The 14,123-nt window shown below is 41.5% G+C and overlaps 2 protein-coding genes and 2 long non-coding RNA genes across 6 annotated transcripts; 2 read left to right on the top strand and 2 right to left on the bottom strand.

Annotated features, from left to right (window-relative positions):
* Positions 1–1,126: 1,126 nt before the first annotated feature.
* LOC134184902 (integrin alpha-X-like) lies at positions 1,127–3,017 on the bottom strand. The gene is made up of 2 exons (XM_062652670.1): positions 2,246–3,017; positions 1,127–2,177 (listed from the first exon to the last, which is right to left on the bottom strand). Exons 1-2 carry the CDS (start codon positions 2,724–2,726, stop codon positions 1,378–1,380), a joined length of 1,281 nt encoding a protein of 426 aa, XP_062508654.1. The 5' UTR covers positions 2,727–3,017; the 3' UTR covers positions 1,127–1,377.
* An 887-nt stretch (positions 3,018–3,904) lies between these two features.
* LOC134184384 (uncharacterized) lies at positions 3,905–13,065 on the bottom strand. Of its 3 annotated transcripts, XR_009970658.1 has the most exons (7): positions 12,932–13,065; positions 12,190–12,270; positions 9,288–9,532; positions 5,686–6,415; positions 5,399–5,550; positions 5,217–5,329; positions 3,905–4,493 (listed from the first exon to the last, which is right to left on the bottom strand). It is a non-coding gene; the product is annotated as an uncharacterized LOC134184384 (long non-coding RNA). The 3 variants fall into 3 exon arrangements; XR_009970659.1 differs by lacking the exon at positions 9,288–9,532; XR_009970657.1 differs by lacking the exons at positions 9,288–9,532; positions 12,190–12,270; positions 12,932–13,065 and adding an exon at positions 6,578–7,071.
* Positions 7,110–9,280, top strand: LOC134184383 (uncharacterized). The gene has a single exon (XM_062652058.1). The coding sequence runs from the start codon at positions 8,121–8,123 to the stop codon at positions 9,258–9,260; it is 1,140 nt and encodes a 379-aa protein (XP_062508042.1). The 5' UTR covers positions 7,110–8,120; the 3' UTR covers positions 9,261–9,280.
* On the top strand, positions 9,448–13,475 carry LOC134184385 (uncharacterized). Its single transcript, XR_009970660.1, has 3 exons — positions 9,448–9,548; positions 12,205–12,404; positions 13,447–13,475. It is a non-coding gene; the product is annotated as an uncharacterized LOC134184385 (long non-coding RNA).
* The last annotated feature ends 648 nt before the right edge of the window (positions 13,476–14,123 follow it).

Raw genomic sequence — 14,123 nt, 5'->3', positions numbered from 1 at the left:
AAGGTCAGTTAGACATGTTTATTAATTATTATACAAATTGAGTATAATGTTATTTAATTAATGAAGAAGCACTAGAGTGCTAAACCGTCGGCTGCTTTATAGTAGTAGGTGTACAAGGATGCATACTGTACAGTACAAGTAATGAGATACTGTATATGTACACGTCAATAGACACCACATGCCACATGTTTACTACATGCAGAGCTGGCTGAGAAAGGGCAGGCTGTCTGTGTGCCAAATAGCTCATTTACATCCAAATTTACGACAGTAGAGTACGCATACTGCCACGAAAGAACAGAGAGTTGACTGACAGGTGCAGGCGCAACGGTGGACCTAGGCAAAGTAGATAACACCGCCCACATTCGTCTATCAACCCGCCCACATCCGGTCGTCGAGTTCTTGGTATAACTCTAGCGCATGCGCGCCTTGGGTTAAGTACTACATTTGTCTTAATTAATAGTAGGTCTCAGAGCATTGATTACATGTAAGCAGTATAGATAGCAAGCTGCTAACTTTAAGACAGCTGACATGCAGACTTCACAACTTTTCTTCGCACCAAATCGTGAGACTGCCTTTTGAAAATAACCACGCCCATAAAACATGTCCAAAGTAGGCGTGACTTATCCTTCTGCGTCACTCATTAGCAGAGTTTAGTGCAAGAAGCCAGAAACAACTAACGTTGGTCTCGCTTTACGTTTCTGTGCGCTAAGGCTTCGCCTCAAACTTCCAAACGTTACTTTTACTGTAGGTGGCTACCCCGGATACCTCATACAAGCAAGCAGATCCGTATCTAACGTCTGTTTAGTTAGATAGCCGTATCTAAGAATCCGTTATGTTCGGAAAGACGAGACTAGCTGACAGGTGTGACTGTCAGACTGTCTCACGGTAGGCTTGTCGGGAGAAAGGACTGACAATCGTGAGAATTGGGCACAAATCGTGAGACATGCCTGTAAATCGTGAGTCTCACAACGAAATAGTGAGAGTTGAGAGGAACCGACCACTTTTCAAATCCGGGTACTTGTTGCATGGTTGTACACGTACTACAAGTACAAACGCCCTTGCTCGCGTGCTGGCAACTTGTGGAAGTGTGGCACGTGCTCTTAATTAAATTCTTTAGTGGCGCCTCTACCACTTTTGTAATAACGGCAGAATGGACCTAAAATTGTTTAGCTAATATATAGCCGCATATAATGAACGCATTCTTAAACATTAAATTTTATTGTCTAGAAATCTGACTCTGTTATAGCGACAATATCACTATAGTATCCAACAATAAAGTTGAACTTGAACTGCTAAACAGAAATTTCAACAACTAACAAAACAACAGAAATTTGGTTCAACATGACAATCGACGTCCTCTAGATCCACGTTTGTTCTTCATTTCTTGAAGGCCGACGACGAGCACGAGTTGGTGTTCGCTTGAGCATCTGCGGCGACCACTTGAACTCCTTGTGAGAACTCGGCGAACGAGGTGTAAGTCAAAAATGGAAGAATTTTGTTCAAGTCGCTGGCGTGATTGAGATTTTTCACGTTTTGGAACGATATTCCGCTGCCGATGCCGAGGGCAAAGACGTCGACTTGATCGCTACCCGGTCGCTCGTGCAAGCTCTCTGCCACGTCTTTGGGGTCTTGTCCGCCGTTGTGGTTACCGTCTGTCAGTACCATGAGTTTTTTCTTACTGTGTCGTCTCATACCATGGCTGGCGCTGAAAATGTTGTCACGGACGTGCTCGAGAGCCGAACGTGTCGCGGTGCCGCCGTTCGTGTAGTGTGTTGTCAGGATGCTGTCGATTATGTCTTGGCGATTGTGGTGGTTTGCTGCCGAGTAGGCCAAGTCGAACACGGTGACGGGAGAAGATGCGAACGTCACCACGGCCACTCTGATCTGTGGAGAACCACATTTGAAGTCATTGCAAGTGTTTTCGATCAACGTGGCTACGTCCTCGACGGATTGGTAGAAGTTTGGGCTGCCAACGCTGCCAGAGGCATCGATAAGAATGGCGAGGTCTATGGCGTCGTTGTAGTAGCATTCTTGACGTTTTGCTCTTACGGGGAGTGCCGTCGTCGGCTCTACCGTCGCAGCAGCAGCCGATGGTTGTACAACTGGGGGTGGCGGTGGCCCAAAGCTTCCAAATATGCGAGTTAGAGCAGCAGCCTTTTCTTTTGTCGTAGGTGGACCTGCAATGTCGAATAAATTGTATGCAACTATGTTATTTTGAAATCTCTAGAGATAGTTTAATACTCACATCGGTATTCTTCTTCTGTTTGGACGATTACTTTTGAATGACATTCAGACAGAATAGTCGAGAGATTCGTTGTTCTTTCGTACGTCTGCAGTCTTACGCCGGGACAAGCGCTAGCGGCGGTGCTATTGAGCGAGCCGTCGACTTCTCTACCATTGTATGCCCAATCTCCCAACTTGGCTTGTGTCGGACACGTGACACCAAACAGACTCTTGCACACGAGTCGTAAAACCGGTGGCGGGTTCTCGCAGAGAGGTTTCAAAAAGTCTTCGTCTACATTGATCGGTACGGCATAACTGGGATTTGTCTGCAGAACGAAGAAGACAGAAACGAGAGAGAGGATCTGTACACGCAGAGTCATCATCTTCACAGAGAGCGATCGACTCGAGCTGATCAGACCGTCGACGAGTAATGACTTTCGAGCTGCTTTGTTATCTTTATATAGTGAAGGCTCATCGCAACAGCAGGAACCTCGTAATTGCATGCAAACCACACAAAAATCTAGACAGGAAACTGGAAATTGCGACACAAACACCGTCGCCTTCTCGAGCACTACAATGCATGCGGTAGGGAAGGTGGGAGAAACCGCTATAGTGTTCTGGATCACAGACAATCGTCGTCTACGTTTCCTCTTTTCAAATCAAAAATATCTTGTTCGAGGGCTGCAGATCAGGATTTGCCTTTCTAGCTTGTTATTCCTATCCATAGTTTGGTTGTTAATTATTTGTTGTCATTTGTAAATTGTGAAGAATTGTGTGTTTTAGCTATAGATATACATGCACATATACAGAACTTGTGTGTAGCTCGATGGTTTTCGTCTACATCGTGACGTCAGCAATTTGACCACTTCCTTCGGATATGTTGTAGCCTTGAATGGCCGTGGGACGCGTAGGCGTGTATATACAGTGTTATACACCCACACCCGCCCGCCCGCCCGCCTCTTCTCTCTCATGCACAGGATACGTGGCATCTAGACTATATTTTTTAATCTAACAATTAATATATATATATATATATATCGCGTGACGGAGTCGCGCCGCGAGTTCACAGCGGGTAGCAGCAAATCGCCTCGAATTCGCTTCGACATTCGCGTCTTCAGATCGAATTCGAAGCGATGGCGAATCCGAAGCGATTGCAATATCGACGTACTAGCGCGGCCTCATCGCGTGTCCAGAGCGTTGCCTAGTCGAAACGATCTCGTCGTGAGGCCGCTTCGAATTCGAACAACTAAAACGTGCCACTAGTCGATGATCATGTCGATCTTAATATAGTTATAATTTTGAATTTGTAGAATGCTGGCGCTTCACTATTCTAGCTAGAAACCTTGCACCGGTTGTAATTAGCTTGCTCGTGATCAGCCAGCCGGCTGCTATAGGCCGGGCTAAGCAATTGGCATGAAATGTAAGCATGTGAAAACCCGAGTATACAACACATCCAAATCGTCGTCAAACAGGATAGGACGCCAGTTGTCTATCCTATAGCTACCGGCTATATAGGCTGCATGTCTTCTGATTAATTAATTAACGTAATTAATTAAGAGAACGGAGATCTACAGATCATGAAGGGGGTCGACTTTGCACGATTCTACAATATGGAAGAAGTGCATGCTAACCGACGTATACACCAATAATTAAGTTCTCGCAAGAAAAATAACAGTGTTCAATGTGCACACACAATCGGCTCGAGACCATTTCTTGAGTATTTCACAACTCGATCACACTCGATAATGTTAAGAAATCGAGACACAAAAAAATACAGCTTAAACCTAACATTTTCATACAGACTACTTGAGCTGTTATGTCTCCTACAGGAATTGCTACCAAGTCCCGAGTCTCTTGAGAAGGAATTAAATGCTTTCCGATCGGCTCCCGAAGATTACTCTAAGCATCAACAACATCAGTCATGCAGTCATCGTCATTATGCAATAATGGCCACTTCTCCATTTTAATTAAGCCGTTGAATGACAGAAAACCGTTCACATCCAAAAATGATAAAGAGTAATACATAACCAAACAACGGCTGTTCTTCATGACATTCGGTAAATTCGACATTATAAGAATTTTTCTTTGTCACGTGACTTTTCTTTGATTGTATCACATGACCAGCTAGTTTCAGTCTCCCAACAGTTTTGACAGGCGAACCACAACAAAGTTTCTCGTTGCCAAGCCTCCTCAAAACAACATTGATTGGGTCAACAAACAGATCCGGTAGACAAAAAACTTTCACACAATCTTTCACTTCGAAAGGTGACCTAACAAAATCCACAAATATATGGTCATATATAAACAAACTATTCAAAAAAATTCATAAAGAAGTCAAGCCACACACAACAGAGATCGAGCTTCATATACTTCATTTCGATGACATATATATGATGTTGTCTAGATGAAGACCGTTGATATTAACTAGAACAAATCCCAGTTCTCTTAGAAGACATGCATATATAGGATAACATTTCTGCTACAACAAAAGAATGTCTCGATGTACAAATCTGATAGCAGAGTTTCTAAATCAGATTCATCGGTTCCAAAATATTTGATGCTGAATCAGAAATGTCAGCAAAGTTTCAAACTATTGATTCTTGTGGTTTTCAAGGCTACAATCCGATCGAGCCAATAAATATTTCCTAACACTTGATACTCTGTACTACACAGAAATCCAATACTTTAGGTACAAATTTAAAGTTTGCAATGACTGCAGACGAGAACAAAACAGATATAGATGTTCAGGTAGCAACCGATGTCTGACGAATACGTTAGTTGTGACCTGCTAGTACAGCAAAATATACATTTCTATAGCTCACAACATGCTCACAAGGCACACTCGTACACTCAACAAAGAGATCTGCTTTGCAAATCTTGAGATCTTCGGCCGGTCGCATATAAACAGATAATTTAGAGGTGTAGGCAAATGGCAACTTGAATTTATCTAATTAGCATTACTATTAATTGATAATTACATTAAGCTTACATACCACATCAGTCCAAATTTTGTAGCCAAACGAACTACAGGTGGTGCTAATAGCTGGTCAGTCGGTGATGGTAGCACATCTGAAATGGTCTTAATGATCATAACAATTGATGCAACCTAAATCCCACACAACAATCAAAAGTTACAAACAAGCAGCTTGGTGGGGTAATTCACAGTTATGTATACCTGGCTGCAAACAAATCGTGTGCCGTGTACAAACCTTTTAAGAAATCCATTTAGGGATTCATACCAAAAGCAGGAATGACCCCACAAAGCACCCCACTTCTCTACAACATCCGGCAAACGCTGCAGAAGGTGTACTTTCACTGCTTTCGTGCCTATATATAAAGAGAAGCTCAGAGTTCAAAAGATAAGATAGATGTATTAGGATGTATGCACTCATTCCAATGAATCAGAGAATCACAGGCATGGTATAGCTTAAACACAGCAATTAATACGAGACACGTGTATACCATATAAAAGTTCATAAATTTGATAAAACTTCAGCAGCAGTTTACGAGGCTCTTCTATTTGCTCTCTTGATATCTAAATAACTTTGACAAAGCAATCGGCAACCAATCACCACACAGGTAAAACAGTATATGTAATCATGTACTAGATTTCTGATTGAATTCTTGGGTTCTTAGAAATCACACCCATGAGATATGCATGAAACAGATCCTATAATCACACCCTATATGATTCAGGAGAAGGTCAGAGGCAGTCTTATAATCACACCCTATATGATTCAAGAGAAGGTCAGACGCAGTCCTATAATCACATATCTGATTGATAAGTAGATTTAACGCGGTCCTGTAAGCACAGTGAATGAACATAGGCTGGCTAAAACACAATGGTAACGTGGTTTTTACTATACGTAGTGCAGCTATTACAAATAATCAGCTATTAATTAATTAATAATTAGTTATAATTAATTATTAATCAGTTATAACTAAAATATTATCTAATACTTGTAAGTGTCATTATCATGTGTCTCTAATATTACTCTCCTCTGCAAAATGCTTTGGCTTGGCTCTTCTCAGTGAGAGTAATTTTCTGTGCATGTGTCCTCAACAAAGTCATTACATGTCAATTCTTGCAGAACCTTTATGCGCTGGTCTCTTCCCCTGCAGCTGCATTCTTTCAATGACAAGGTTTTCCTTTTTTTGCTCCTTACATGTACAGGCGTCAATTGTGTCAAACCTATAAAAAGTAATTCTGCTATTACTCCATTGGTACAGACACAAAAGACGAAACTGTCAGACTGACAGAAATAACATTGAGCAACTGTCTTAAAGGGGAACTCCCACGAAATTACAAGTAACATTCCCATGATAGTACTAAGTGCCCTGACTCTATTGGTACCTTTCTTTCTTAATACAACTCTTTCTGAACGGAGAAATTGAGCTTCGAACATGGGGCGTAACCTTATGGCAGTCGCCATTTTGAAATGATGACGTAACAATATCTTACTCGCGTATGTTGCTCTGTTTAGCGAGGATATATCGAGGATCAGTCAGAATTTGAAAGGATGTAGCATCTAATAACACAGTATCTTGGATGCTCACTAAGAGCGTCCTTGGGTGTGAGCCGTCTACGATGCGTGGTAATGTCATTTACTATTACCTCAGGCCATACGGGTACAAGGTTGACTGGGCGGAACAAATGCCGTGACTGAAAACGACCTGATACGGTCACGCTGACTGAATAGGGCATGTTGTAATGTGCGAGTAGAGACTATAATTTCACTACGTAGAAGTAATATTGCAGCTAATCTACTGCCGTTGACTTGTGAGTTGTCCATTACATTACAAAGAATGGTTTACTGTATTGCGTTCGGTTGCAACAACAAGGACGGAGATCGCGAACGTGGTGTGCGCTTTCATCACTTACCTCTTAGGAACAAGCCTCTGCTGAAACTGGCTGACAAAGCTTCGATTACAGAATCCTCCTGTTAGACGTAGTAGCTTGGTCTGCAGTGAACACTTCGAACCGGACTGTTTTCAACGAGATTTGCAAGCAGAATTACTGGGAACAAAACCACGAATTCACCTCAAGCCAGATGCTGTCCCAACAATTTCACTTTCACCTCCAAATGAAAACAACGATCAACAGGACAGAAACGAAGACACAATCGGGTTACTATTTACTGTCTGTTTCAATCAACCTGTCACTTAGAGCAGACCCTGTTGATGTAGGCCCTTACTGAAGTAATGAAACAACATGCTAAGGTTGCTAGAGTGTCTGACTCTGATGATGATTATGAGCACCACCAAGAAATCGACAAAGAAAACAATTCTCCTGGAACCAAAGCACGTGAATTTTGTGATGCTTCAACGCAATATGATCTTAGAGACCTGGCTGAAACAAAGGAACATTCGTACTGTGTGAGAGAATCTTCACCAATTCCCGAGAACATGCATTCTAGTCAACTTCAGCCACCACAAATTGCCCCATGGTTAGTAACACCAGTAACTGACAGTTGTCAGTCCACAGAGTCTGATGAAGAGGCACATTCTCCTAATACAGACAGTGAAACAGAGAAATACTGCGTCTTTGACACATCTTGTACTTCACAAGATTCGGATACCGAAATGGGTGGTCAAGAGGACCAAAAATTTATTGTTTTCAGAAATTCCTTGAGTAAACTGTTCCGATTCTGCCCAACATGTGGCTCTTCTGTAGTCAGCCAATCAGAATCAACAAGTGGAACAATGTTAGTAGTAAATATGGAGTGCTCAAAAGGGCATAATGTAAACTGGCAGTCCCAACCACTTGTTGCTGGTCTACCTGCCGGAAATCTTATAACCGCAGCAGGGATTCTGTTGTCAGGAGGAACATTCAGCAAATTCGGCCACTTTGCTCAAATCATAAAATTGAAATTCATCTCGGAATCATCATTTTATCGATGCAAGATGAATACCTGTGTCCTGTGGTTAATGAAACGTGGAAAAGTCACCAGGAATCTATACTAGAAAACTTCAAAGACAACCCTTTACACCTACTGGGAGATGGGCGATGTGACAGCCCTGGATATTCCGCTAAATATTGTACATATACTCTAGTGGGGCAAGATACAGGGCTTATTGTTGATTTTCAGTTGGTGCAGGTCAGCGAAGTTTCCAATTCTGTTGGGATGGAAAAAGAGGGGTTTCTACGATCAGTCAATGAGCTAGTAACTAAAGGCTTAACTGTGGCTCAAATTGCTACTGATAGACACCTGCAGATAACATCTGTCATGAAAAAGCAGTTCCCTGATATAGATCATCAGTATGATGTTTGGCACGTTTCAAAAAGTGTTATCAAAAAGTTAACCCAACTGGGTAAAGCAAAGGGCTGTAGTAACCTTCTTCCACGGATAAGATCTGTGGCAAATCACTTGTGGTGGTCATCAAAATCATGTAATGGACAAGCTGAAAATCTAAGAGAGAAATGGATTTCTATTATTTACCATACCATCAATGTCCATTCATGGGAGAATGCTGCATCTTTTGGCAAGTGTGAACACAACGAATTGTCACTTGAAGAGAGCCAACGAAAGCAGTGGTTAAAGAAATGTTCTCCTGCACATGATGCACTGAAGTCGGTAGTCCTAAACAAGAAGCTTTTGAAAGACCTTGACAAGCTAACGGACTTCAGCTACACTGGTAATTTGGAAGTTTACCATGCTCTTCTCACTAAATATTGTTCTAAGAGGCAACGTTTCAGCTACAAGGGGATGCTTGCAAGAACACAGCTGGCTGCACTTGATCGTAACCACAACACAGGAAGAAGGCAAGCTACCACTAGCAGTGCAGAAGTGAGATACAAGGTGGTTTTTCCCAAACCTACCAAGATCTGGTTTGCAAAGCCCATCACTGAATCAAAGAGCTATGGCTATCTGCAGGGAATCCTTAAAGCAGTTCTAAATAAACGGCAGCTGAATCCACAACCTCTTCGAAAACACAAAGCCAGACAACCTCCAGTGATTTTACCAGCCAACATTGCCACCTGTGAAAGACCACTCAAGGAAACTGTTGTTAGTGCTCGTAAAACAAGATTTACATAGAACATACAACTATGACATATAACGCACCAGTCTGTGTTGACCAAGCGCTCGGGGATTCTGTCCCCTGTGTCCGAATCAATTTCATGAGAGTTTCCCGAACTCGAACTGCTCTCAGCGTCATCACATTCGGGCTCAAAACAGTATACGCCATATACTCTGATGACAACACATGCGCAATAGGTTAAGATTTCGTACGTCATCATCTCAAAATGGCGACCACCATAGGGTTACGCCTCTCGTTGGAAGCTCAATTTCTCCGTTCAGAAAGAGTTCTATTAAGAAAGAAAGGTACCAATAGAATCAGGCCACTTAGTACTATCATGAGAACGTTACTTCTATTTTCATGAGAGTTCCCCTTTAAGTTAACCAATATATATTAGTCAAAACAATGATCTGTATTTTCAAGTCTTGTGACACTGAAAATCATTGCTTCTAAAGTAATTACAGCAAACACATCCCTTTTTCCATGGCTGTCAGGAATCTAACGGAACAACTCTCTGTCACTCTTTGGAAGTACAATGATAGAATGTTACAACGTTGTCTTCTAGATGCAAACAATGACTTGTTGGATTTTCTTGCTATGTAAATTATATATGTATGTATGTATGTATGTATATATATATATATATATATATATATATATATATATATATATATATATATATAACAAGGAAGAAACAGACATAACAGGCAAATCCCAAAAACAGTCATTTGAATCTAAAAGTAGTCTACTTTCTATCAGTCTAGCATTAAACTTTCACAAGCTAACTGACAGCTGCTGCATAAGCTTACTGTAGGCCTGTGAAAATTACGGAATGTTGTTTGAAGTAATTGTTTTGGTAGCAATGGCTCTCAAAGTTTCCAGGCTGGCAGAAGTCATCATATTTGGTGTCTTTGTCAATCTCCCCAGCCAGACTGGCGGCACTTGCGACAGTCGCTGAACTTGACACAAATTTAGATTGGAATGAATTGTGTACAGTTATATCAAAAGTAAGCAAGACGACCAGTCAAAAATTTAGGATGGAAGACGTCTCCAGTGCGATCACAGGTGTCTGACAAGAATCTCTGCTCCTTTGAATCGAAGTGCCTTTGTCATCTATCAATAAAGCATTGAAGATAATGTCTCTGAAAACGTCATGACGTTTTGACCGTAAATTAGTCTGACAAGGAGATGGTCACCAAAACCGTCAATTAACTGACCACACTTAATTTCACCTTACAGCAGAAGGATGTACTGGAAAAAGAGTTATGCCCAACCATAAACAAACAGCAATACAGAACTCATCCCTGGTCATGGAAAGGCCAAGGTTTCGATTGGGAACGGCTCTTAGCCACGCTCCAGCATGTGGTTCTGAAATTGTGTCAAGTCTGGCTTGATTTCAGGGCCAAATAGATGACGTGGTTTATGCTTCTTTGGAAAACAACAGCAGCATAAGAGATCTTGCTCGTGTCAATACCATCTCGTCCACTCACGCTGCAGCCTGGCTCAGGGCTGTTCCCAATGAAAACTTGGGCTGGCATTTTCAAAACATGACTTCATCGCATCAATAGGATCTGGCTGGGATTACCAATATTTCCACCACATCCAAATGCCCAAAGATGTGTGTGTGGTAATATCATTGATCAGTTTGGGAACCACGCCTTGAGCTATGGAAGTGACCCCTTGCGAACAAAACGACATGACAGTTTGAGGGATATTGTCTGGTACGCCCTCCACACCGACAATAGTGGAGTAAAGAAGGAACAGAGAATAGGTGGCCGAGATCTTCATCGACCAGATGACATTTATCATCCTGATTTTACCAATGGAAAACCTGCTTTCTTTGACGTAACTGTTAGAAATTCCCTCCAACCCAGCTACATCGTTGCCGCTGCAACCAGTGCAGGTGCCGCCGCATTGGCGAGCGAAATGAAAAAGATGCCTACCATGATGATATCGTCACTGCTGCTGGCAGAGAGTTCTTCCCTATGGCTTTGGAGACCCTAGGTTATTGGACACCTTTAAGCTTGAAGACTCTAAAGATTATCGCGTCGAAGACTACCACCTGTAATACAACATCCCTTTCTCAAGCCTTCCAGAACCTCATAGGACAATTATCTCTGAAACTCTGGTTATTTAATGCTCGTTTAGTGCACGGTTGTCTGCAACTGCATTCTTCTAGTGACTCTCTTTGGGACTTGCTCACTTAGTGTATAAAATAAAAATTTATATATATATATATATATATATATATATATATAGATAGATAGATAGATAGATAGATGAGGACTTTGAATTGGTAGCAACCACATATGGAATGACATTTGACTCACACTATAATTTATTGTTTGACTCATTGCTGAATCTGATTCGTTTAACAAAAGATGACATTCTTGGGGCTAAATTAGCCATCAGCCCATCAAACTGCCAACCTCCAGAGCTTCATAGGTGGCTTGCTTGTCTCAGTGTGGCTCTGGGTTACTACCTTCTTATCAACGTTTTATATGTTTACAAAGTGAAAGCTCTCGGAATGTGATAGGCACAGACACATGCTGTCCTGACAAATTTATAATATATCATGTGACCTTTAGGTGCGCTCATTGGTCCATTGCAGGTGTTATATCAGCGATACAACACCGAAGGTCAACTTTATAACAGCTGCAAGCACTTAGCACCTCGATAATTGAACCTTGCCTGAAGCTCGGTCAATAATCTCAGTGATAAGGCTTAAAGCCCTCACGGCTTGGAGTCTTATAACACGCCAACATCCCTACCACCCATGTTATAACTATTGAATAGTTACTACCAAAGTACCCAGAGCTGGGAAGAGGTCAATTGACTATTCCACATATGCAATGCAATAAAATCGTGGGTAGGTATAAACACCAGATACATGCACACCTAGTGTTTAAATAGACAAATACAGTTACTCGAATGCCTATTTGTCACCTTGATTCTGTGTAGATGGAAAAGCGTCAAAGCTGGCTGCACGAGGCAATAGATCTTCGAACATATCATCGACCTCATCATCTGGAATAATAACAAATTACAATCGCAAAGTTGCCATCAGAAATATACAGATACTATGTAGTTGCAAATAACAGCAGAGTGATCCTTCTGGAAATGTAGTAAGGAAACAAAGACTTGATGACAACAAATTACCAGTATGCCGTTTAATTTGTTAATATAAATGAGATGTGTACTCAAGGCTTTCCCCGGGAATAAAATAGTAATTATAAATATCATTATAAGTGATATTAATATCAATAATATTAATCAACAAACAAAATGCTAGCTGCTCAAATTAAAAGTTGCCATCATAATATAGTGTGCACATCTACTATATAAAGCTCAAATTGTCCGTCTGTGTGTGTGTGTGTGTGTGTGTGTGTGTGTGTGTGTGTGTGTGTGTGTGTTCGCGTTTGGGGGCCACGTCTTTTGTCCGTTCGCAACCGAAATTGGTACGCACACTCGGCACGCACAGAGAAAGGTTTGCGTAAAAAAAATTAAAAAATTTGCACCGGGTCCCCTCTCGAGGGGTCGACCCCCGCGTAAAATTTCTCGACGACGCAAACGCTACACATTCCTGTTCATTCGAACACACGCCCGCACCAGTCCTGTGTAGACCGTATGCATCGTCGTCCTTCGCAAAGCTTCGAGCGATCGAATATCTCTTGCCGACGAAACTTACTCTTCTATCACTTTCGTTTCTCTCCAAATTCTGATTGCATTTCCACAGAATCCAACCTACACGTTCTCTGCAGCAAGCGCTACACGGGGAGTGTGTCGATTTCGATTGAAACAAGCGCGAAGAGCAAGATTCGAATTCATTCAGCGCATCCGGGACCGCGCAACAAAGATTGCACGTGACGTATCCACAGACCTATCTTTACACTACAGTATCTTGCCCGTACGAAAGACGGGCCATGGATCCTAGTATATAATAATACTCACCTTGTCTATGTTTTGGAGATGTCACAGCTACCGGTACATCTGATTTATGCTCATAATCTGAATTCACAATAATAAGGAATATATTATCTTGTTAACTACAAGATTCCATGATAGTATACAGCCACTACAAGTACATACAACGTACACTAAACAGTATTATACCAATGTACATGTAATTATCGCAAGCAAAACTCAACATTAGACATACTGTACTCTGTATATACTTACTTGCACTATGTTCTGGTGTTGCAGGAATTACATCAGAATCGTCATATTCGGCTTCATACTCTACATGTGCAATATTGACAAAATAATTTGCATTGGCAATGCTATGCATGTCTACTAATGTACATGATTGTAATATTTTCAATAGCATTATGTAGTGCGTTACAAGTAGCTCACTTCATCTTCCTCGCCCCCATATAGCATACCAATACTATTGCTTATTTGCTTGTACAGTAAAAATAAGATAATCTTTTTCCTTACACTTAGTAAAATAGTAACTTACTACTGTACACGTGCTCACATGCCACTGAGGCCATTGCATTTAGTTGGTATACCTGACATTTGATTGTCTTTGTCAGCTAATTCACTACAATTTCAAACAACGATTATGTTAGAGTATTTCGATCCCAGCAATTGAAATAAGCAATGCACCTGCAGTTGGCCCCTGCATCACTCGACTCTTCTCCTGAATCTACCAGTAACAAACACAACATCAGTGCAATGTTTTAACAGTTTAAATGCAAGGGTTACATATGTTTTGTGTGTGTGTGTGTGTGTGTGTGTGTGTGTGTGTGTGTGTGTGTGTGTGTGTGTGTGTGTGTGTGTGTGTGTGTGTGTGTGGTGTGTGTGTGTGTAGTCTGACCAATTGTCTGTTAGAGATTATGACACATGATTGTCTCAAATATACCACTAATTAAGAAGCC

This window comes from Corticium candelabrum, chromosome 9, assembly GCF_963422355.1.
Source record: "Corticium candelabrum chromosome 9, ooCorCand1.1, whole genome shotgun sequence".
In the NCBI taxonomy this organism is placed as follows: domain Eukaryota; kingdom Metazoa; phylum Porifera; class Homoscleromorpha; order Homosclerophorida; family Plakinidae; genus Corticium; species Corticium candelabrum.
This window is presented reverse-complemented; position numbering and strand designations above follow the sequence as displayed.